The sequence below is a fragment of the Sciurus vulgaris genome (assembly GCF_902686455.1).
Source record: "Sciurus vulgaris genome assembly, chromosome: 3".
Classification (NCBI taxonomy): Eukaryota; Metazoa; Chordata; class Mammalia; order Rodentia; family Sciuridae; genus Sciurus; species Sciurus vulgaris.
In genome coordinates, this window is record NC_136463.1 from 134,246,183 (window position 1) to 134,270,197 (window position 24,015).

A 24,015-nucleotide genomic window follows, 5' to 3' on the forward strand; every position below is an offset into this window, starting at 1 on the left:
TGAAGGAGCCTGTTTAAACCTTAGTGTGTAAAGAATGAGAAGGAAGTTACCTAAGAAAGTGTTTATAGTTCTAGTTAAGATATCCAAAAAACTCTTATTAATATGTGTTATTTTAAAAAGAAGAAATCTCTCTTCTTGGAATTCTAGTTTTAGGATTTAGGATATAAGAGCATGTAATAGACATTCACTCTAATATCCTTCATAGTTAGATTTTCTTCAGTTCCTCTATAACACTCTTGAGTGTTTTATTACTCTCATTTTTTAAAAATTAAATAACTTTTCTTTTCTTTTTTTTTTTTTAAACACAGAAAGCAATTCAGAGTAGAAACAGTTGACATTAGAAAGTAGGCTTCCTTTTTACTAGAGTATGCCAGACTCTTCTTTGAGGTAACTACTAGCATTTCCTTTTGTATTTTTCCAAAAAAAAAAAAAAAAATATATATATATATATAAATATATTTTTATATATATTTCCAGCTTTTATATATATATATATATACACACATATATATATATAGCCAGCTTACACATGCAGATATCTTATACTATCAGGAACATTTATATCTACTGATGTATATGATCCTTCTTTTTTTTTTCCTACTCACTGTTTCTTAGGTTATTCCAAATGACTTTTTTTTCTGTAACTGTGAACTGGCATGAACCCCATATTACCATTGAAGTCTTCCTTAGTTTGTTACACCCTTATCAAACCCAGCTCTTACTTCCCATAGCTCCTCTGCTTTACTGTGTTTACTCTAATATCCTTTTTTTGAAGGGGGGGTTCCTTCTATTTTACATCAGTCACAGGTCTGCCATGTATTTGTCTTATGTAAAGTTTTCTACTTCAGACATCATCTCCTCTTCTCACTTCACATTCTTTCCCTAGCCTGTCCCATGCCACATGTGGTACATTAATTACTACCCATGTACCAGGTTCTCATAAATTTATATCTACAGTCCAGTTCCCACAGGAACATAACACCTATTTTTGTAAGTGTGTTTGTCTCGCTGACATTTTTGATTTCTTGGATATCTCAAAGACTTCTTAATCCCATCACGTTCAAAGCTATCTTCTTTCACGTTCACATGTTATTGAATGATATATCATCTCAGTTGTACAGTCCACAGAACCACAAGCTATTGTTGATGCCCTCTTCTCTCTGACCTTTCATGTTTCAAACATGTAAGTTTAGTTGATTTTGTTTTTGTACTCTGAATCTTTCAGCTCCATACTTTTTATCTCTTTTACCATTATAGTCTAGCCTACTGTCATCTTTCACTTTGATTAGCATGTAGAACAAATTCTGCACAGCAACCTGAGGAGGCTTTCCAAAATGTAAATAATAGTATGACCCTCTCTTATTTAAAACCTTTTTGATTACTTTCTCCTGTGGTTTCTGTAAATGTAACCCAAAGGTCTCTATGTTGAAAGGTCCCAGGGTGACTTCATTGGCAGGTGGGGCCTTATGGAAGCTTCTTTGGTCATTGGAGTCATGCCCTGAAAGGGGGTTTGTGAGACTCCAGTTTCTTTCTCTTTCTGACTTTTCCCCCTGGCTTATGATTTGAGCAGTTTACCCTGCCACATGCTCCCTGCCATTGCCATCTGGCACCTCAACCGGAGACCTAAAGCAATTGGCTCTCCCAGTCTTGGAGTGGAACCTTCAAAACTGCCAAAGTAAACCTTTTGCTTTAGAAGTTTATTATCTCAGGTATTTCATTATAAAATGACTACATAGGTCTTCTATTTGGTGTTATGACTAATACACTTGTTGTTTTTATATTAAAGACAAATATTTTTATACAAATCTGACAAGGTCCCCTAGAGACATTTGTCACTGCTTTGCTCATCACTTCCTTCTCCCTATGCACTACCTCCTGCTATTCTCTTTGCTTCTGCCACATTGTCCTTATTTTCAGGCACTGCTATTCACCTTGCTCCTTACTGCCTAAGGGCATTTGCATATGTTGTTCAGTTTTTCACAATTTTTTCCCCTCTCACTGTTTCCTAATTAACTCCCACTGGGTGTTTCAAATATATTCTCAAGCATTGCTTCCTTTGAATCTTCCCTGATCTCCCTAACTAGGTCACATTTCCCTGACAAGGCATACCTTTCCTTAGTAACATTTGTCACATTTTTCTATTTTATGTAAATTTATTTAATTAACATCTGTATCCTCAAATAGGCTATAATCTCTTTGAAGGCAATGACCATTGCAACATTTCTAGAGCAGGTGCCAAGCACAAAATAGATTCAACAAATCTTTAATGAATAAATTTGTTTTCTCCTTTGAATCTAACAAGTACTGTATTTTGCAGATTGCAGAAATTTAGATACCTCTTTTTAATTCAAGGTGAATTCATGTTCACAAGACCCAGTATGGATTAATAAGCAGTACCATTTCCTGATTGATTGTAGTAGAGATTAATGTCTCTCTTCATCAGAATTCACAGGTTTATAAAAAAGATCATTCTGGGGGAGGGAAGTAGAAATATAAAATAATTGGGAACTACTAGCAGATGATTAGGTCTACCTTTTTAGTTATTAGAGTTATTTCCCTGTGTTATTTCCCTTGCAATTTCCCTGTGCCCTACCCCCCCCCCCCCCCCCCCCCCCCGTTGTCTGTATGCATGATGAACTCCTAATTTACTTCAACCTAGAGAAATGGAACTTTTTTCAAAACACTCCAAGAGTCATAACTGTTCACATGCAAAACAATTGTTTGGAATTTAAGGAGAAATATAGAAATAGAGATTTCCCTTAGACAAATGTTAAAAAGGCTGCTTAGGTTTCCAGTCTTGCTCACTGAACATGTCTATCTAGTATTGGATATACTTAATGTAATGAAATTGTTCTGTATGCTAGAGATGTTTCAAAATTCCAACCACTATTAATATCTTTGTTAAGTGAACAACTCATTGATAGCTGTTTCCTGTTTGTCTCTTCCTGTGTCCCAGTAAAGGTAGAACTCAGTAGGCGTCAGCTGAGAGAAAGTTGAGTATGCTAGGAGAAAAAAGGTATTTTTGATATTTCCATTAGTAGATGTCAGGGATGTGCTGGACAGGGCAGCTTTCTGAGTGTAAGTATTTTAGTAAAATCTAGTATTACATTCCACAGTGCATGTGAATATTGAAAATGAGGGACTTAAGTGTAAGATTTTGAACCGAGTATTAGCTGAAGATGATTTATTTATTGATATTGATATTTAATTTCACTAGGCTAACAATGTATACTTAATTTCACTGTGACTGGTACCTGCTGATGTTCAAAATATTGTTCAACTAACTGAACTTGGATGTTTATAAAACTTATTTCATCTTGTGTCTCATTGTACTTTTAGAAATGTTTTCACCTGTGTTTATACAAGTGTATAAATAAATGTCTGGACTAGTATTCTTATTTGCTTGCAGAGTGTTTCCCATGATTATACACTATAAACCTGACTGCATTTGAATGATGAATGTCATAAGAGAATTTAACATAGAGCACAAACATTATAGTAGTAGTTGTGAAGTCGACGATTTGGTAATTACTGAATCAAGAAAGCCTTGCATTAAAAATGTTTAGGCAGGTGCCTTAAATACTTTTTGAGTTCATCAGTCTTTTTATATATTTTCTTAACTGCTGGAAATATTCATTAATTCTTCTGTAAACATGATTTTGCGAACTGTAAAATTATTTATGTGCATATATGATATACACACACTGCCTTTTTAGGAATGTGTTCAATCTAATCCAATTTTAATTGTCTAAATTAAAAGACCATGAAAACAAATATTGCTTGTATCTCTGTAAACCATGAGGTAACCTCATCAGAGATGAACAGAAAGAGGAAATCTTTTTATTTGCTACTCTCTCAATATTTGGAAAGACTAAGCCTTAAAAACCATAATTTCATGAATTGTCACTATAATTTACAAAAGGGCCAGTGGGTTACACAAGAATTTTTGTAGTCATTTATGTAAAAGTTGTTAATCAGTTAAGAGGTGGTTTTAAAACTTTTTCTTTTAAAGGAGTTAGAATCTGATTAACAAAAATCGTACAAAAACAATCTGCTTTACTACCAGTACAGTGTGGTGATCACAGTTCCTTGTTACCTCCCTGCTTTGTTCAATAGGGTTCTCTCAGGGTCATAACTCCTAAAATGGGAGGAATTATTGTAAGTAGACATTTAATACAGAGATGGAGCAGAAAGGTTAATAATCTGAATTATATGAAGCAATTAATATGTTATTTTTTTAAGTGCTTAGTACTAGAAGCTATTATAGAATCACCTTTAGTGTGGATCATCAGATACTTTTATTTTTGAAGCTGTTAACTTTTGTGGGGATAGAAGCTGAGTAATTAAAATATTTGGATTTACTGCTTTAATATTTATGATGAAGACATTGATTTATTGATTGTGGTACTGGGTGTTGAACCCAGGGGTGCTCCACCTCTGAGCTATACCCCAGCCCTCTTAAAAAATTTCTTTTTAAAAATTTTGAGACAGAGTTTTGATAAGTTACTCAACTTGGCCTTGTACTTAATGATTTTCCTGCCTCAGCCTCCTGAGTTGTTGGTATTGCAGTTATACACTACTGTACCCAGTTTGGCGAAGACATTTTAAAAGAGAATCTTAGCTACATATACCCATGGGAAAGTCGTTTAACCTTCCTGGCCCTTCATATTTTTTACTGTGAAATTCTTCACAGATCAAGGGTCAAGATATATGAGTGCCTGTCAATAAGTTTACATATTTTTACTTATTTATGTATGTATGTATTCATAAATATGCACTATTTGTTTACATTTTAATTCCTCCCATTTTAGGAGTTATGACCCTGAGAGAACCCTATTGAACAAAGCAGGGAGGTAACAAGATGAGTTTTAGTGTTTTTCTTTTTTTTATATTTACCAATTAGAATATGGGGAAGAGAGGGAAAATAATAAAAGTTAGATTCTACTTTTTTAAAGCACTTCATAAAATGTTTCTTCTTAGTTTACTTATGCTTATAATGAAATAGAGCTCTGATGCACTTTGAAACATTTTTTGTTTTCATGTCAGTACAGAAGTAAGTATGTGACTAATAATCTGATAATCCTCACATATTTTAGCTCAAACACATATTTTAAAGGAAATTAAACTGTGTAGTTGAAGTTTCTTTATGTTTCCTCCCCAGTCTCTATCCACTTCTTCCTCCCCACAGGTAGAGACAGTCCTGTATTTTTTGTACATAATTTAAGTTTACATATTTTTACTTATTTATGTATGTATTCATAAATATGCACTATTTGTTTACATTTTAAAAACTTGATAAAGATTTCATCTAACCCCAAATAGAATGACTGTTATCAAGAATACAAGCAACAGTAGGAGTTGGAGAGGAAAAAGATACACTCATACATTGCTGGTAGAGTTGCAAATTGGTGCAGCTGCTCTGGAAAGCAGTATGGAGATTCCTTAGAAAACTTGGAATGGAACCACCATTTGACCCAGCTATCCCACTCCTCAGTCTATATCAAGGACCTAAACATTAGTGTTCTGCAGTGATGCAGCCACATCAATGTTTATAGCAGCTCAATTCACAATAGCTAGATTGTAGAACCAACCTCGATGCCCTTCAATAGATGAATGGATAAAGAAACTGGTATATATACATAATGGAATATTATTCACCCATAAAGAAGAATAAAATTATGACATTTTTAGGTAAATGGATGGAGTTGGAGAATATTATGCTAAGTGAAATAAGCCAATCCCCCCAAACCAAAGGCTGAATGATTTCTCTGATAAGTGGATGATGATAAATTATAGGGGTGGGAGAGAAAGGGTAAGGAAAGAATGGAGGAAGGATGGATTGTGCAGAAGAAAATGAGGGATGGGAAGAGGTGGGGGAAGGAAAGAGAATGAGACAAACATTACCCTTTGAACATGTATGATTACACAAATGGTGTGACTCTAGCTTATGTACAACTAGAGAAATGAAAATTATTCCATTTGTGTACAGTGAATCAAAAAATAAAATCATCTAGTTAATAATAAAATCATCTAGTTAATCATCTAGTTAATCATCTAGTTAAACCAAAAAATAAGAATAATTATAGAAGAGCAAAAACAAATACATAGTAGATTTTTAAAATATTCTTCAAGTTTGAAGTGCAACATTTTCATTGTCGATTCTTTCTAAGTATTTTCTAAATTTTTTAATGATTTTTTTGGTCTCAGGATTACTTAAAAATGTGTTATATGAGATTTCTGAAATATTTAGCTTTAAAAAATTTACTTCAAATTTTATAGCAAAGTGTTTGGAGAATATATTCAAAATGAATGAAATCTCTAAAATTTTCTGAGATCTACTTTGTATTGTAGAGAAATGGTTCTCCCGCCTAGATGTATGCTAGAGTCTTCTAAGAGAATTTTTAGAAATACTCATGCACCTTACCCACTACAGATCAACTAAATCAGTATTGCTGGGGGATAAAAAAAAATTCTCATCCCCTTCCTCCATAATATTCATGCTAAGATACTAGGTGATAGTATCATTATAGGAACAGGTATATCATTGTTAGGAGTATTGCTTATTTTATTGATACCAAGTGATTGATTTTAATTTCTACCCTTATCCATTTTTAAATGTTATGAACCAATTCTGAAGTTTCTTTTCAAAAGAAGATGTGTACAACTCTGATAACTTATATAATGGTTAATCCAGTCTAATGGAGTAATAACATTTTATATTTAGGAATTTCTTTTTGAATATGTATTTACAATAAATAAATTAATTAGCTTTATAAATACTGTTTTCTCTGCTACTCTTTAGAGGATTGATAATCTAAAATGTTCAGTTATCTGTATGCAAGTTAAAATACAGTTTCCACATAAAAAATTTTGCATGCAATCTATAGACACTAGATAGATTTCAGAATCACTGAGTCATCTCCATATAGTTTGGCTCAATGTAAAAATTGCATGATTTTACTTAATTATGACTGATTTGTAGTTAGTGAATTGTCTTGTTTCCTGAGCTGTGATAAAGAAAGTTAGCTGATACATCCACATCTTACAAGAAAATTAATACAGTGCCCAAACTGCAAAATAATCAAGGTAACTGAGAATATTTGATTTTCACATATTATTTGAACTCCAGCATTAACACTGATTAATCCTTTTTATATGTCTCCTAACAACTGCAGAAATTCCTTTGTTTACCTCCCAGATCTCTGCTCCTAGTCATTAAAACCTAGTTTTCATCATTGTTGTTGAAGAGAATACCCATTGTTGGGGCAGGGGATGTCTCTTTCCTTATTTTCTTTGCCTTGTCTCTAGCCCAGGAGAATCTCCTTTTCTCCATTTTCATGCTTGCAATTCACTTCTCTATCTTGCTTTTCGTTTTGTCTTGACTTTCCTCCTGTATTAGACTGATGGATGGGGTGTTCATTTGCTTCTGTGATTTTGAGCACACCTATTCATCACTTTTATAATCCTGTTCCCTCTATTTTCCATATTTCAATCATTTCAGCACCCTAATTCTCCAAGAATAATCATCTCTTTTTGCCTTTTTTTTTTTTTTTTTTGTGACCAGAATCTTTCTTTTTCCCCTCTTTTCCCCTTGGTTATAAAGCTGTATTTGAAAGAATAGGCCAAAAACTGGGCCAGAATTAGAATACTTGGAAACTAAATGAATTTGGGGCCATACAGGTCCAGCTGAGGGGACTGTTATGTATTTTTAAAATGTTTAGTCTGATACCATGATAAATAAACATTACTTTTTAGTATCTTTGTGGAATTTGCAGTGTTGTATGCATTAACTCATTTAGTGTTATGGGGGAAATAGCTTAAGTAAACTTTTTTTGGCCAAGATTGAAACCACTATTTATATTATTGTGGTTAGAATGTGTCTGAAGTTCAGAATACCTGGTTTTAAGACAAATAACAGAAACACACACCTTGGTGAGTTAGAAACTGCTTTTATAAACCCACACTTAGAGAAACATTTGTTGCTTCTTGTTTTAATACATAAATATTTACTTGTTCTGTATTTGCTTGTTTTCTTTAGAAGTTGTATTTTTGAGCTAATAAGATTGCTTTATTTATTTAAGCAACTTTAGGTTCACAGCAAAATTTAGTGCAAAATACAGAATTCCCACTACCCCCTCTCTGATCCCACACATGTACAACCTTCCCTACTACCATCCCACATCACTGTGGTAGATTTATTATAATCCATGAACCTATTTAGACACATATCCTTATCACCAAAATTTCTAGTTTACTTTAGGGTTCACTCTTGGTGCGGTACAACTTTTGGATTTTGACAAATGTTCAGTGATAGATACACACACACACACACACACAATCACTTATATCATGCAGAATAGGTCCACTACCATAACAATGCTCTGTGCTGCTCTCGTTTATCCCTTTCTTCCCCCTAATTTTTGGCAACCACCAATCTTTTTACCATTTTCATGATTTTGTCTCATCTGGGGTGTTATGTGCTTAGAATTTTGCAGTATGTTCTTTGATTTAGTGATATGCGTTTAAAGTTCCTCCATGTCTTTTCTTGGCTTGATAGCCCTTTTATTTTAACACTGAATAGTATCTCATCATCTGATTTTATCACAGTTTCTATATCTGTTCATTTACAGAAGGACATTGTTTTAGTTAGTTGTTTTAGTTAGTTTTTTTCATCATTGTGACCAAAACACCTGACAAGAACAACTTAGAGGAAGAAAAGTTTATTTGGGGTCCCCAGTTTCAGGTATCAGTCCATAGATGGCTGCCTCCATAACTCTGGGCCCAAGGTGAGGCAGAACATCATGGGGGAAGCGTGTGGCAGAGAGAAACTACTCCATTCATGGTAGCAGGGATGAGGACAGAGAGGAGAGGTGCAGGACAATAGTGGCCTTCCAGGGCATGCCCTTAATGACATACCTCCTGCTGCCACACTTTACCTGTCTACAGTTACCACCCAGTCAAGTCCATTCAGACTAGAATGAGCTGATTGATTTATAGCTCTCATAATCTAATCCTTTTACCTCTGAATATTCTTGCATTAACAGGAGCCTTTGGGGGATACCTCATGTCCAAACCATAACAAATAACTTGGTTCCTTTCATAATTTTACAGTTATGCATAAAGCTGCTGAGAGCATCGATGCCATGCACAGGTCTTTGTGTAGACACAAATTTCCAGTTCATGTACTAAAAAAAGAAATTAAAGAAGACCTTAGAAAATGGAAAGACCTCCCATGTTCTTGGATAGGCAGAATTAATATCAAAATGGCCATGCTACCAAAAGTGCTATATACATTTAATGCAATTCCCATTAAAATTTCAATGACATTCTTCATGGAAATAGAAAAAGCAGGCATGAAATTCAGTTGAAAAAATAAGAGACCCGGGATAGCCAAAGCAATCCTTAGTGAGAAAAGCAAAGCAGGAGGCATCACAATACCAGACCTTAAATTATACTATATAGTTATAGTAAGAAAAATGGCATGGTATTGGTACCAAAAAGTATAAAGACCAATGGAACAGAATAGAAGAAACAGAGACAAACCCACATAAGTAGTTATCTAAACAAAGGTGCCATAAACATACATTGGAGAAAAGGTAGCTTCTTCAACAAATGGTGCTGGGAAAACTGAAGTTCATATGTAGCAGAATAAATTTAACTCCTTTCTCTCACCCTGCACAAAACTCAGATCTAAATGGCTCAAAGACCTACACATTAGACCAGAAACCCTACACATACAAGAAGAAAATGTAGACCCAACACTCCACCATGTTGACTTAGGAATCAGCTTCCTCAAAAAAACTCCTAAAGCACAAGAAATAAAATAAAAAATCAGTAAATGGATTAGTATCAAACTAAAAAACTTCACAGAAAAGGAAACAATCAAGAGTATGAAGAGAGAGCCCGCAGAATGGGAGAAAATCTTTGCCACCTGCACTTCAGATAGAGCATATCTCCGTGATATATTAAGAACTCAAAAAATGTAACACCAAAAAACCAAATAAATGGGCTAAGGAACTACGTAGACACTTCACAGAAGAAATACAAATGGTCAGCAAATATATGAAAAAATGTTCAACATCTCTAGCAGTTAGAGAAATGCAAGTTAAAACTGCACTGAGATTTCATCTCACTCCCATCAGAATGGCAGTTATCAAGAATACAAGCAATAATAAATGTTGGCAAGAATGTTGGGGGGAAGGGTACACTCATACATTGCTAATGGGACTACAAATTGGTGCATCCATTCTGGAAAGCAATATGAAGCTTTCTTAGAAAACGTGGAATGGAACCACCATTTGACCCAGTTTTCCCACTCCTCATTGTATTCCCAAAGGACTTAAAATCCAGCATACTACAGTGACATGGCAATATCAGTGTTTATAGCACTATTTACAATAGCCAAGCTCTGGGACCAGCGTAGGTACCCTTCAACACATGAATGGATAAAGAAAATATGGCACATATTTATATATATACACACAAGGAAATATTACTCTGCCATAGAAAAGAATGAGTTTATGACTTTTGCTGGTAAATGGATGGATCTGGGGACTGTTTTGCTTAAAGAAATAAGCCAATCCCCCCAAAAACAAAGATCAATCAAATGTTCTCTCTGATATGTGGATGCTAATACACAAGGGGTGAATAGGTGAAGAATAGTTGAGTAGATTAGACAGTGCAATGAAGGGATGGGATTTGGGACAGAAATAGGAAAGACAGTGGAATGAATCTGACATAACTTTTCTATATACATATTTAAATACACCACAGTGAATCTCCATATCATGTACAACCAAAAGACTGGGATCCTAATTAGACTAAGATGTACTCCATGTTTATACATATATGTCAAAATATACCCATTGTCATATATAATTAAAAAATAAATTTTTAAAACTTGGGGCTTTAAAAAAATTCCAGCTCGTATGTAAATACAGTAATTGCTAGATCATCTGATAAGATGTTTAATCTTGTGAGAAAATGCCAAGCTATCTTACAAAGTGCATATTCACACACATTAAAAATGGGACTAGACATTTTGCATTCCCACCAGCAATGGATGAGGGTTCCTCTTCCTTTACATCCTAATAGCATTTAGTGTTGTCAGGGTTTTGGATGTTGGCCATTCCAATGGATATGCAGTGGTGTTATGTTGTTGTTTTAATTTGTAATTCTGTTATGAGGTGACATTGAACATCTTTTCATGTGTTTACATGCCATTTGTATGTCTTGGTGAGGTGTACAGGTCTTTTGTCTGTTCATTTTAATTGGATTATTCATTTTCTTATTGAGTTTTAAGAGTTCTTTGTAAATTTTGGATAAGAATTCTTTATCATATTCATTTTGCATATGTTTTCTCTTCTGCATGTACCTTCTCCTAGTCTATGCTTTTTCTTATTCTTTGATTTTTCTTGGCAGATCAATGTTTTTTTGTTATATTGAAGTCCACCTTATCAGTTATTTTTTTCATAGATTGTGTGCTTTGGGTGTTATATCTAAAAGGTCATCACCATGCCCAAGATCATCTTCCTTTTCTCTTAGGTTATTTGCTAGGAGTTTTATAGTTTTGCATTCTCACTTACATCTGTGACCCATGTTGAGTCAATTTTTGTGAAGGATGTAAGGTCAATATTTAGATTCATTTCTTTGCTGGTAAATGTCCAGTTGTTCCTGCACCATTTATTGAAAAAGTTGTCTTTCCTTCATTGCATTGCCTTGCAATGCATTCCTTCATTTCCTTCATTGCTCCCTTCTCAAAGATTAGTCAACTGAAGCCAGATATAGTGATGCACACCTATAATCCAGCTACTTGGGAACTGAGGCAGAAGGATTGCAAATTTGAGATTAGCGTGGGAAACTTAGGCTTTCTCAAAATAAAAAGGATAGCTCAGAGGCAGAGAACTTGGATAGCAAGTGCAGGGACCTGAGTTCAATCCCCATCATAGCAAAAACAAACAAACAAACAAAAAGAGTTAATTTTATTTGTGTGTGTCTGTTTTCAGACTTTCTATTCTGTTATCTTGGTCTTTCTTTTCACCAGTACTATACTGTCTTATGTAGATATTAAGTCTTGAAGTTAGGTACTGTCATTCCTCTTTTATTTTCTTCTTCCTGAGTTAACTGTTCTGAGACTTTCTTTTCACATAAACATTACAATCAGTTTGTTTGATATTCACAAAATAACTTGCTGGGTTTTTGTTGGAATTGCATCGAATTTATAGATGAAGTTGAGGGAACTGATATCTTGACAAGATTTACTGTTCTTATGCATGGATGTGTTTAATATCTATTTACTACTTTTATTTTTATTACCAGTAGACATATTGTCTTAAAATTTAGTCAAAATGATAAGGGCTATTAAAGTTATATCGATATCATCTTTGCTCAAACTTTATTTTTGCAATCTTAAAATCAGCCCCATTCATTAAAGAATAACTGTATCACTGAAATTTTTTTCCATTTCAAAAAATAGTACATAGGAATATTCATTTAAATAATTTATTTAAAATGAAGTGCTCACTATTACACCACATTTTTCACCCAAAAATATGCCATGTCTTAAGTTCTTGTTATATATTCTTTTCTCTTTGCTTTTGGTTCGACTCATCTTAAGACTTCTTGCCTTACGGATAAAAATGCAGCCTGTATGGTATTTAGTATATATCTCTGTATTTGGTTTAGTACAGTATTAAAAACTTGGACTTACAAAAAGCATTGTGTTAGGGAAAAAAGTATATTTGCAAAAATGAACCCACTTTTAAGTATTTGAAAGTTCTTAAAGGAAATCACTGCTGTGCTGTAGAATGAGAGTGTTTTATGACTTTAGTAGGAAAAATAATTGCCAAATTAGCATTCAAGCAGTGCAGAACTGGAGTTTGTAAGGTGCTAGTCCTAATGATGCTAATGTTTGAAATATCACTTAACTGTAAGAGTCATTGGTGGCAGAATATTCCCAGATGTTAGTTTGTCATTTTATCTATACTTTCTACCTACTTTTACGTTTTGCTTCGATATAATAGTTTATGTAAACAAGATGTTTAAAAGGAAAATGATTTGCATGGAAAAAATAGCAGAATAAAGATATTTCTCATTGACTTGAATCATATCTAAACAAAAAAATTGAGTTATGCAATTTAGTAATTGATCTTTCCTTTTTAGCTTATACCGAGGTTTCAGTAAACTGTGTTGTTATTTTGTCTTTTTCACAGTTTGATCCAGAACTAGAATGAATTTTACTTTTGCAATGTCAGTGAAGTAAATTACTAAATAAATTTACCCTTTCTTATGAAACTAATATAAAAAACAGCTTTATCCTCTATATATTTATTTTTGTTACCACTACTTATAAACTCACTTTGTGACATTTTCCTTTTCTGTCTCATTGGGCAGATCCTACCACCTTTCATTCACTTTGTGTTATTAAGAAATCATGTATTACTTTGATGGCATACAAAGTTCAGCCTGCTGTAAAATAAAGATCCCCATCCAGGACTTTGATGTTTCTGGAGCTTGTGTCCTAATGAGGAGACAGACAGTAAGAAAGATAGAAATATGTTAGAGCATGATAAATGCTTCTGGAGGAAAAGCAGGATAAGTGTGTGAAAGTCATGTGTGACATTTTGGACAGAATGGTCAGGGGAGTACTGCTGAGAATGTGACTTTTGAGTTGAAACCTGCAGTTGATGAGGGACTAAACTATGTGGGTACCTTGGGGAATATGATGTGGGGGCTGTGAGGTAGAAGTGTACCTGTGTGTTGGAGAAAACAGCATTGCTTCAGCCAGTTGAACAAGAGGTGAAAAAGATGGTGGCTGCAGTGGCAAATTATAACTAACTGAAGCAGTGCTTCCATTGTTTTACGAGTGAACACACCATTAGGAAATAGGAAAGATTATAGTTGGAATATTAGGAATTTGATTTGAGATGTGGTACTTTTAAAAAATTATTAGATTTAAATATTTAAATTTAAAAATAAAGTCAGTATTTAGGTGCATAATTTGGGATTCAGAATAAAAGTTAAGAGGATGCTGGCATGTTTGAAGGGAATAAAATTGTGTGGGATCACCAAAAAGAGTACATGTAGATAGAAAATATAAGGGTCCAAGTTGTGAGCTTTGAAGGACTAACAATATCTGGAGGTTGGGGAAATAATGAATGGCAGTACAAAATGAGGAGGGGCCAGGAAAGTTAGGCAAAAAACTAATTATGTTATTCTAGCAACATAACAAATTTTCAAGCAGGAAATGATTGATTCTATCAAACGGTGATGGACCAAGTGAGATGTGGATTGAAAATTGATCTTGGAATGATGAGGATATTGATGACCTTGGATAAGAGCTCTTTTGTGATGGAGGGATGGAGTGGAAAAGCCTGTTTGGATTCAAGTAAAACAGGAAGAAAGAAGCGGGAGATAGCAGGTAGATAATACTTGCAGGGTATTTTGTTATAAAGGAATGATAATTGAGATGGACTCTGGAAGGGGTTGGGAAATAGAGGGTTTTTTTTTTTTTTTTAAATAGTTATTAAACCTTAGAGAAAAGGTATTGTCAGACTCTTGTGGACATGATTCAGCAGAGGGAAAAGTGGTTGATCAGTGACAGGGTTGCAGGAATGTTGCTTTTGTGGAAGAGAGAGAGAATGGGAACCAGTAAAAGGTATGAATAGTTCCTGTCTTGAAACTTTTTAGCATTTTTATTTCTCATTTTCTACTCCTATGAGACCTCAGTGGCAGATCAGCTGTTAGTCCATAAAATGCTTTGTTAGGATAGAGTGAAGTCAGTCCTGTAGCTCCTCTTACCCCATATCCCTTTCTACTCATCTCCCACTCTCCCCAGGCCTTGAGTAGCTGATGGTACCTTTTCCAGAATGAAGAGGGAGGTCCCTTACTCCAGACAAGGTAGCCAACACAAGGCTATATTAACTCATTCCCATTAGGCTAGATATTTTGGGGTACTGTAAAGGAATTGCAGTAGCATAGTTATATTCTGCTTAGTTTACTTCAATATAACAGGAAAAGTCACACGGAATATCTTGGTGTAATTTAGTTAAATGTGCCCCATGTCCTGTGACACATAAGTTAAGTGGGAAGAAAGCAAGTTGAAGAACTAATTTTGGTATGAGGATCCTAGCTCTTCTACCAGCTAGCAGAAGGGATTTAACATGGATCTTATACTTTCTGTGTTACAGTTTCTTCAAGTGTAAAGGGAGGATTTTGGCTTCAGCTGCATCCTTTTCAGTCAAGAATTCTGAGATCGTTAAAATTAAGTGACTTCCAACTTACCTCTGTCCAGCTATCTGAAGGATAACACAGAAAAATATCTCTGAGGCAGTCTGGTTTCTTTGGAGAACAATCTCTTTTGGGTACTTATAGGAAATATTTTAAAACCTTAGAGGAAAATATAGACTAGTTCATATACTTTGTTCAAATTCTGTGTCATTTTATAACTCTGAGGTATATGGAAAGTTATTTAACTGTGTGCTCAGTTTCCTTATCTGAAAATAGGAATATTTTACCCATTTCAAAGGTTTGTAAGGGGAATTAAGTTAATTATGTACTGTGGTTCTTTTAAACAATGTCTGACTTATAGTAAAGATGGAGTAAACTGTTGTTAACATTGTTAGTATTACTAGTGTGTAAAAGGTGTTGTTTAGAAATGTTTTACTAGAGCAGCTGGTGATGGTAAAAGCTCTGACACTGTAATTTAATTTTATAATGATTACCTTGAATCACCAAGTGAAATGTTAACTTGGAAAAGGAATGCCATTGGTTGAGGTTGAAGTAAACTTCTTTCTTTCATAAAATTGGTTCTCAGTTTTATGTTGTTATAGTTAATATGCACTTGTAGGAAGTATACATGATTCTCAAATGACAGAATAATGAGCCATTATTATAGTTAGTTGCAGCTGCTGTGTATATTTAAAAACTATAAAATGTTTTTTATTTTCAAATAAATATTTTCCCTAAATAGGCCACAGTAGTCAGGTTTTATGGTTCCATATATATCTGCCTTAAAGATAGATCGTTGAAACAACCTGTACCTTTTATTATAGAGCCAAATTTTGTACATTTTTTGTGTGAATCATTTATCAGAGCACACATTTGATAATTGATGGTATTGCTTACCTGAGGTTTCACAGTTTATAATGTATGTTTTACAGAATTAGTATTTTAGTTCAGTCATTTTAACTAATGTCCTGTTGTTCATCAATATGGTTGATTTATCAATGCCAGTTTGATTTATGTAGGACTTGGATTTCTAAAATGATAAGTACTTTAAAAGAAGAAAAACTTTATACATACATATGTTTAGGAAGCCAAGGTAATTTGTGATGTAATGATTAGAGATAAACAGAAGTCTGTAAGAAAGTATTAGAGTTGCCTTTCCACAAGTAATTCTGAGTTTAGATTTTGTTTGAACTCTTTTATTTGTATTTTATAAAATTACAGTGTTGAGCACATTGCATCAAAGTGTAACTGTGACTTAGTGTCATCTAGCACTTTCCTAACAACATTCACCTAAAAGAAACCAGGGCTCCCTGAAGAAATAGCTGATTTCAGTGCTGGGAGCCTGGAATGTTTTGTTAAACCAGAAAGTAATGGTGGCGTGTTGGAAGGAGTCAATGAAGGAGTTCCCAATGGCCAAATACGAGCATCAAAGTAATAAAAAACAGTAGTGAATAATGATAAAGCATTGGAAGAAAACAGAAATCCATGAGACCATACCAGTAATGCATCAAGTGAGGAAAAGTGATTGTGCCACCATTTTAGTAAAGTTCAAAGAGTTCAGAAGTAGGTGTGAATTCTAGGGGAGAAATTTCGATAAGGGCAAAATATTTGCATGATCTTAAAGTACCTGACCAAAGATTACTTATTGGTTCCAGGGTAAAGATAGTGATTAAGCATTAGGGAAATTGGACAGCACTTTGTCTTCATGATGAAACGTTACCCGTGAGGGACAGGTGAATATCATGTGCCTGTGGATGTGATACTCTGAGGACACATCACTTTTATCCTACTCTGAACAGGAAAACATTACTTGAATCTAGTCACAAAGAAGCCCCAGACAAGCTAAAGTGATAAGAGTTTTTTTTTGTTTTTATCAGAATATATTATGTAAAAAAATATTAGTTACAAAAGAGAAAAACTGAAGGAACCCATATTAGAAGATTCCAAAGACAGGATATAATTGGTACCAAGACTGGTTCTTGTGTTTGGAGGAAAAAAAATTTTTTTAAGGATATTATTGAGATAGCTGACAACTTCATAATGCAAATTGTAGATTAAAGTATTGTGTTGAGGTTCATAAGAGATTGGTTTTAGAAAATGCACACTGAAGATTTATGTGAAAAGGGCTACTTTGAAGTGACTTAGAAACAACTTATCCCTTGTTGCTCTCAATTACAAATTATTTTAACTTAAACTTTGTTGGTTTTAAGATATTGGCATGCATTTATTATAGAAGTACATATTGATAAATTTTAATTTCTTTTACATAGTGCTGGGCCTAAAGGAGATAACATTTATGAGTGGAGATCAACCATACTTGGTCCACCAGGTTCTGTATATGAAGGTGGTGTGTTTTTTCTGGATATCACATTTTCATCAGATTATCCATTTAAGCCACCAAAGGTAAGAACCTAGAAGTACATTCTTTAATATTTGTCCTTCTCCAGAATTGGTTATCAGAGAATTTGAATGTATAATAATAAATATATTAATTGCAAATTGATAGGGAAGCTCACAGAACCAAAGATTTAAAAACTCTTTTATAGGCACCTTCATATTCAACAGAGGGTTTATTAATTATAAATAAAGCTATACTTTTTTTTTCACTTGGTTATGCAATTTTATTCATACTAATAGAACTCTACCTTGTACAGAAATAAAAGGATTAATGATATGAGCAAAAATAACCTATGACCCTTCCTTAAGAAATACATTAGGATAAAAATGGGAGTGGCACACCTGTAATCCCACCATCTCAGGAGGCTGAGGCAGGAAGATCCCAAGTTTGAGGCCATACGGGCAGTTTAGCAAGTCCCTGTCTCAAAATAAAATCGAATGAGGTGGGACTGTAGCTCAATGGTAGGGCGCCCCGGGTTTAATTCCCAGGACTGGCGGCGGGGCAGGGAAAAAGCATGTTTAACAGTTTCCAAGAAGTAGTAGTTTAACAATGTGAATTTTGTCTGTATAGGTAAGCAAAAACTAGAAAGCATAAGACCTAACAGTTACTTGAATAGGTTGAATGGATTCCTCCTGTGATGGCTCATTCTAAAATGATCTAGCCTAAGGGTGAAAATCATGAGAAACCTGAACATAATTTTGCCCTTGTTACAGAAATGTCCAACATGCTAGGAAAAAGTATTATCAAGTCTATGATGAAATGTTTTTTCTTTTTGACATGGTTCCTTTAAATTCCCTATACAGCTTGTCATTTACATAGTGAATTAATACTTCTCTGTGTAAAAATATTTAGTGTTTAAAATAAGCATCATTTTACAAAGTTATACTAGTTCCCTAGTGGTGTTTACCCCAAATTGCAGACACTAAGGCCCCTTACTCTCATTTAAGGCTATCAGTGTTTTAAGTGCTGCACTGTGTGTGATCCTATTAGAATGTAAGATCTTGAAATTGCTGCCTTTTTAAATGCACCCAAGTCTGTAGAGTCCATCTTTCTGAATCAGTTAAATAGAGTGAAAACCTTAAGATTGATAATACCACAAACTATACAAATTAGATTGACCTGTTTAATATCATTGTATCTACTAGCTGCTCAATTTGCATTCAGTGATTCAGTTTTATTATGGAAAAAAAAAAAACCTCAGCAAACCTCAGGACTGTATTTATAAATAGTTGGTACTTCTATATGCTTAGTTTTTCATATTGGAAATTGGTTTAAAATGTTAGCAAAATTAGGGGGGAAGTTATTAGCAAGGTGTGTTTTATACAATTTTATTATGTTGAGAAAATTAACTAAATTAAAATAATGTTTACACTTTTCTTATCACCTTTTAATGGAAAATAGAAATTGTCCGACATAAAAATTTCAGAATACAGTTTTATATATAATTTGTCATAATTGTTTTGGCTAATGGTTATTTATAAATTTAGTATACTAATAATATTTGTTGAAATTGCAGTATTTTAATTTGTTAATGTTGGGGTTTTTTGCTGTGATATATAGTATTAAGCATTCTTGAGGTCTGTAGTTAGAGAAGTGAGACAAATAAGGTTTGTGTATTATCTTAGTGTTAGGAACATTCTACTGTACTTGTTCTTTTTGAAGTTTACATAAGGTGTTGAACTTAATGAAAAATAATAAAAATTTAATTATCTCTTTTTCGTGAATACTCTTCTGTTTATTCAGTATTAATAACAGAAAGAAAATATTAATTGTATTTGTAAACTACTTTCCTATCTATTAAGTAGACATCTGTTAATGACCTGAATGTATATTTCTCCCAAATTCTAGAGCAGCACTAATAAAAACATTATGTAAAACTGTCTGTGTAATTTTAAATTTTTTATAGCCATATTGAAAAAGATAAAAAGAAAGAGTAAAGTTAATTTAATAATATTTTATTTAACTTGGTAAATAAAAATATTGACATTTTAGCATGTAATCAATATGAGACTGTTAATGAGATCTTTTACATTCTGTGTTGATACCAAGTCTTTGAAACGTGGTATGTATTTTACACTTTTAGCCCATCTTAATTTGACTAGCTGTACTTTAGATCTCTAGGTGCACATATAACTTCTATGTATTGTATTAGAGCAGTTCTAGAGGAGCTGGTTTCCTTCCTCCTCCCTCGCTAGCCAACGGTCTTTCGAGAGTGTGTTTGTGTCTTGTCCCTTTTTCTCTCCCCTTTCCCTTATTTTCTCTCTCTCCCTCATTCTTTTCAATGGCTTTTCTTTCCAGATTCCATTTTGAAGTTCATAGTACACTACTAGTTCTATGAGATAATTTTGAGTTGTATGAGATAATCTACAACTATAGATTATGAATTACCTAATTATCTTTTTGGTTGTTTTGAAACTTGCCAGTAATTTATCTTTTTTTTCTCACACATGTCAGGGATTTATTAGTTTCCTTTATCCATTAGCTAAAAACTGTGCTTATTTTATTTTAATGTTTTAGTCTTAACAAGACAGTAAACCAGTTGTGGAAATGAAAGACTGAGAAATAGAAAGTCAGGTAATATAGATGGTTTTATCAACTTTCTCAATCTTCATTAAAATCTTCAACTTTCTTCTTCATTATTTTCTGATGTGTGGGATAGTGGTCATTTCCACTAAGAAATTAATGTAACTTTTATGTTAAGGAAAAGTCTTCATCATTTTCTCCCATTTTGGCACCAAAACATGTCTGTTCTCCCTCACTTTCTGTACGTGTGTGTGCATACATGCATAGAATTACCATATCATTTCTTTAGATTTAATTGATTAGTTGCTTACTTTCTTTTAAAATCATTACAGTTCCTTTTATATCTGGTGAAAACAAAGATATTCAAATGAATCAAAACTATTTAACTTTGTTATTGTTTTAAGATTAGCTAGAGTTAAATTATTTGCTGTTTAGTATCATCTATGGTGTGTTACTGGTGAGAATTTTAGTTGATAATGAAGCATGGAATTTTAGTTGATAACAGAGCATTCATTTTCTTTGTTTTTAATGTTACTGTACCCAGGTTACTTTCCGCACGAGAATCTATCACTGCAACATCAACAGTCAGGGAGTCATCTGTCTGGACATCCTTAAAGACAACTGGAGTCCTGCTTTGACTATTTCAAAGGTTTTGCTGTCTATTTGTTCCCTTTTGACAGACTGCAACCCTGGTAAGCAATCTTAATAAGCATAAACAAAAATTAGTACATTTTCTTGGTTAGCTTAAGTGTTGATAAAGAAATAAATGCTATTTGTAGAAAAATGATCGTAAAACATTTTATGAGGAAATTATGAATGCCATATCCATTAGAGTAGGTCAGAAGTTTTTCTGACTTCATTTAGTTCGTAAATGGCATGCCACTCCACAATTATTTTCTCACCATCATTCATAGAATTTCTCCTTTCTATACACAGTGGATTTCTGTCAGGAAGGAAGCAGTGTCTTTGACACTGTTGCCTCCTTTTCTCTGCTTCCTGCTTCCATGAGTTTTAACCACTCAATAATGAAGGGCTTTTTCTCTCTCCCTTTTTGGATTAAAATGAGTTATATTAAATGTAGTAGTAATGGACATTAAAATGATAGCTGATAAGAGAGCTGGACTAAATTATGATTATATGAACTCAGACATTATAAGTATGTCATGTGTAACTTTTTCAGAAATATCTAATTGGGTGACTAACTTGGTATACAGACGTGAATTTTCATATATGTTATCTTAATGCTTGGTCTTATTTAAAGAAATTGCTAACCCTTTTTAAATATTTGATAAGTAACCAAAGGCTATTATTATTACCTTAGGTTCAACAATTAGATGTATGGGGTGGATAAATAGGTGGATGTTTTTATATTTCCTATTAAGCAAAAGATTAGAAATAAACTGAGCATCCGTTAGTAGAAGATACAGCTATTAGAAAGAATGAAGCAGCTCTATATGTACTAACAACCGGGGAAGGTCTTCAAGATGTTTTTAAATGCATATAAAATCTCTGGAAAGAAATATTGTAAATAAGTAACAATTGTTTGCTAGAGAGAAAATTTTGAGTACTTGGAGTCAGGAAGGCAGTTTTTAAGTCTTACTTCACTATCATTTGGAACACTTCAAATATTATGTATACATTAAAAAATTCAAACCATAAGTTAAAGATTTACATCTCAGATACAGTTATTTCAAAATTTCATTTAAAATAAAATGGCAAGTATGTTTTTAAATGGAGATATACACAGTGATTAGTATCATTATTGTATAGAATAAAGGAAAATTTCATTCTGAATAGCATTATATTCTATATCAGGGTTCTGTGTAAAAGTGATTTTTAATATCCATAATAAACCAGAAATACAACCACTACTGCACTTTTATTGTTGAATAAAATGCCAAGACTACAAAATATTTTTTGCATACTAAAGGCGTATCTTTTATGAAAATCATATCTATTAACTCAACATTTCATTTTTAGTGAATCTTTCCTAATTTGAATATTAATATATTCATATGAACATATTACCTTAAACATTTTTCTTTCAGAAATCAATCTGTTATGTATAAAGATGCTGCTGACATGTTTTACCTTAATATAATGTTAGACATAAAGATGCTGCTGAAATACTTTAATGTTAGAATTGTACTATTAGGACCCCACATAATATCTTAATGTTGTTTCCACTTTTCCAGCGGATCCTCTGGTTGGAAGCATAGCCACTCAGTATTTGACCAACAGAGCAGAACATGACAGGATAGCCAGACAGTGGACCAAGAGATACGCAACATAATTCACATAATTTGTATGCAGTGTGAAGGAGCAGAAGGCATCTTCTCACTGTGCTGCAAATCTTTATAGCCTTTACAATACGGACTTCTGTGTATATGTTATACTGATTCTACTCTCTGCTTTTATCCTTTGGAGACTGGGAGACTCCCCAAAAAGGTAAATGCTATCAAGAGTAGAACTTTGTAGCTGTAGATTAGTTATGTTTAAAACGCCTACTTGCAAGTCTTGCTTCTTTGGGATATCAAAATGTATTTTGTGATGTACTAAGGATACTGGTCCTGAAGTCTACCAAATATTATAGTGCATTTTAGCCTAATTCATTATCTGTATGAAGTTATAAAAGTAGCTGTAGATGACTAGGAATTATGTCATTTGTATTAAACCCAGATCTATTTCTGAGTATGTGGTTCATGCTGTTGTGAAAATGTTTTACCTTTTACCTTTGTCAGTTTGTAATGAGAGGATTTCCTTTTACCCTTTGTAGCTCAGAGAGCACTGATGTATCATCTCAAACACAATAAACATGCTCCTGAAGGCCCAGTTTCCTGTCGTAATGTTTCAAGTCAGTCTTGTCAGAAGGTGTGTCTGAGATGATTGTTGATGAAATAAAGTTGTGAATATGAAAATGGGCTACTAAAGACTAGTGCAAATGAATGAATTATTCAATTGAAAGCATTTAAAATCTTAAAAGTGTAGAATTTTTCCTTTAAACCTTAATGAGACAATAAATTGAAATTAAATATACAAAACTGAATTTTAAACCATGAAGTTAACTTTGATAATATGGTATTTGAGCTAAAGAAAACAAAACTGTGGCTCACTCAGAAGTCTGGAAATATCTTCTAGAATATTTTGCTTCTAAATGGTGATTTCTTTCCAGCATTGGGCAGTATTGTCAGATAATAACTTTGATCTGATAGCTATTCTGTGGTACATTTTCCTTTTAATCCTGGTCTTGAATTTTTATGGTTCATTACCATTCTTACTATGACACATGGCCAACCAATATAGCCAGAGGCAGAGTTGGACACAAAATCCTTGTCTGCCGTAAAGGTAAAAGAGAACTGTGTTCATGTGCAGATGTAGCATTATTTCTCAGTTTTGACTTAATTTCATTCTTCCTAGTCATAATTATTAAGTATATTATTAAGCTTATAATTATCAAACTTTTCATATGTGATATAAACAGTATAATTGTACACCTCCCCCATGACTGGTGTAATTATCTTTGGTTATATAATCAAGATTGTAGTATATGGGGCAAGTATTTTCTTTAGTCCTCAATATGGTAATAGAGTACCATCTTAAAATTATAGAGTTGAATCATTAGCTTAAAAAATACGTTGCTATCAGATAATAAAGCAAAACATATATAGTTGCATATACCATCACTAAGAATAGTGGACTCCTACTTGAGTATTTGTCGGTAGAAGTTGTAGCATAAAATTTAACTTACATATGTGTTTTTCACTTAAATATCCCATACCCCAAAATTATTCTTTTACAAAGAAACACCCCCCAAAAAATATGGCACTATTTTGAAGAATTGAGGCTTATGTCTTTGAGAGCTTCTA

General features: G+C 33.4%; 1 protein-coding gene across 5 annotated transcripts in view; it reads left to right on the top strand.

Moving 5' to 3' along the window:
* The window catches only part of UBE2E3 (ubiquitin conjugating enzyme E2 E3), an 87,596-nt gene extending 64,615 nt beyond the window's left edge, over positions 1–22,981 (top strand). For all 5 annotated transcript variants that reach the window (XM_079134442.1, XM_079134441.1, XM_079134443.1 and 2 more), the window contains 3 exons: positions 17,499–17,631; positions 20,694–20,841; positions 22,345–22,981. In XM_079134442.1, coding sequence (XP_078990568.1) covers positions 17,499–17,631; positions 20,694–20,841; positions 22,345–22,442 — 379 coding nt within the window. In that variant the 3' untranslated portion in view covers positions 22,443–22,981. The remainder of the gene's footprint in view (positions 1–17,498; positions 17,632–20,693; positions 20,842–22,344) is intronic.
* Positions 22,982–24,015: the final 1,034 nt, after the last annotated feature.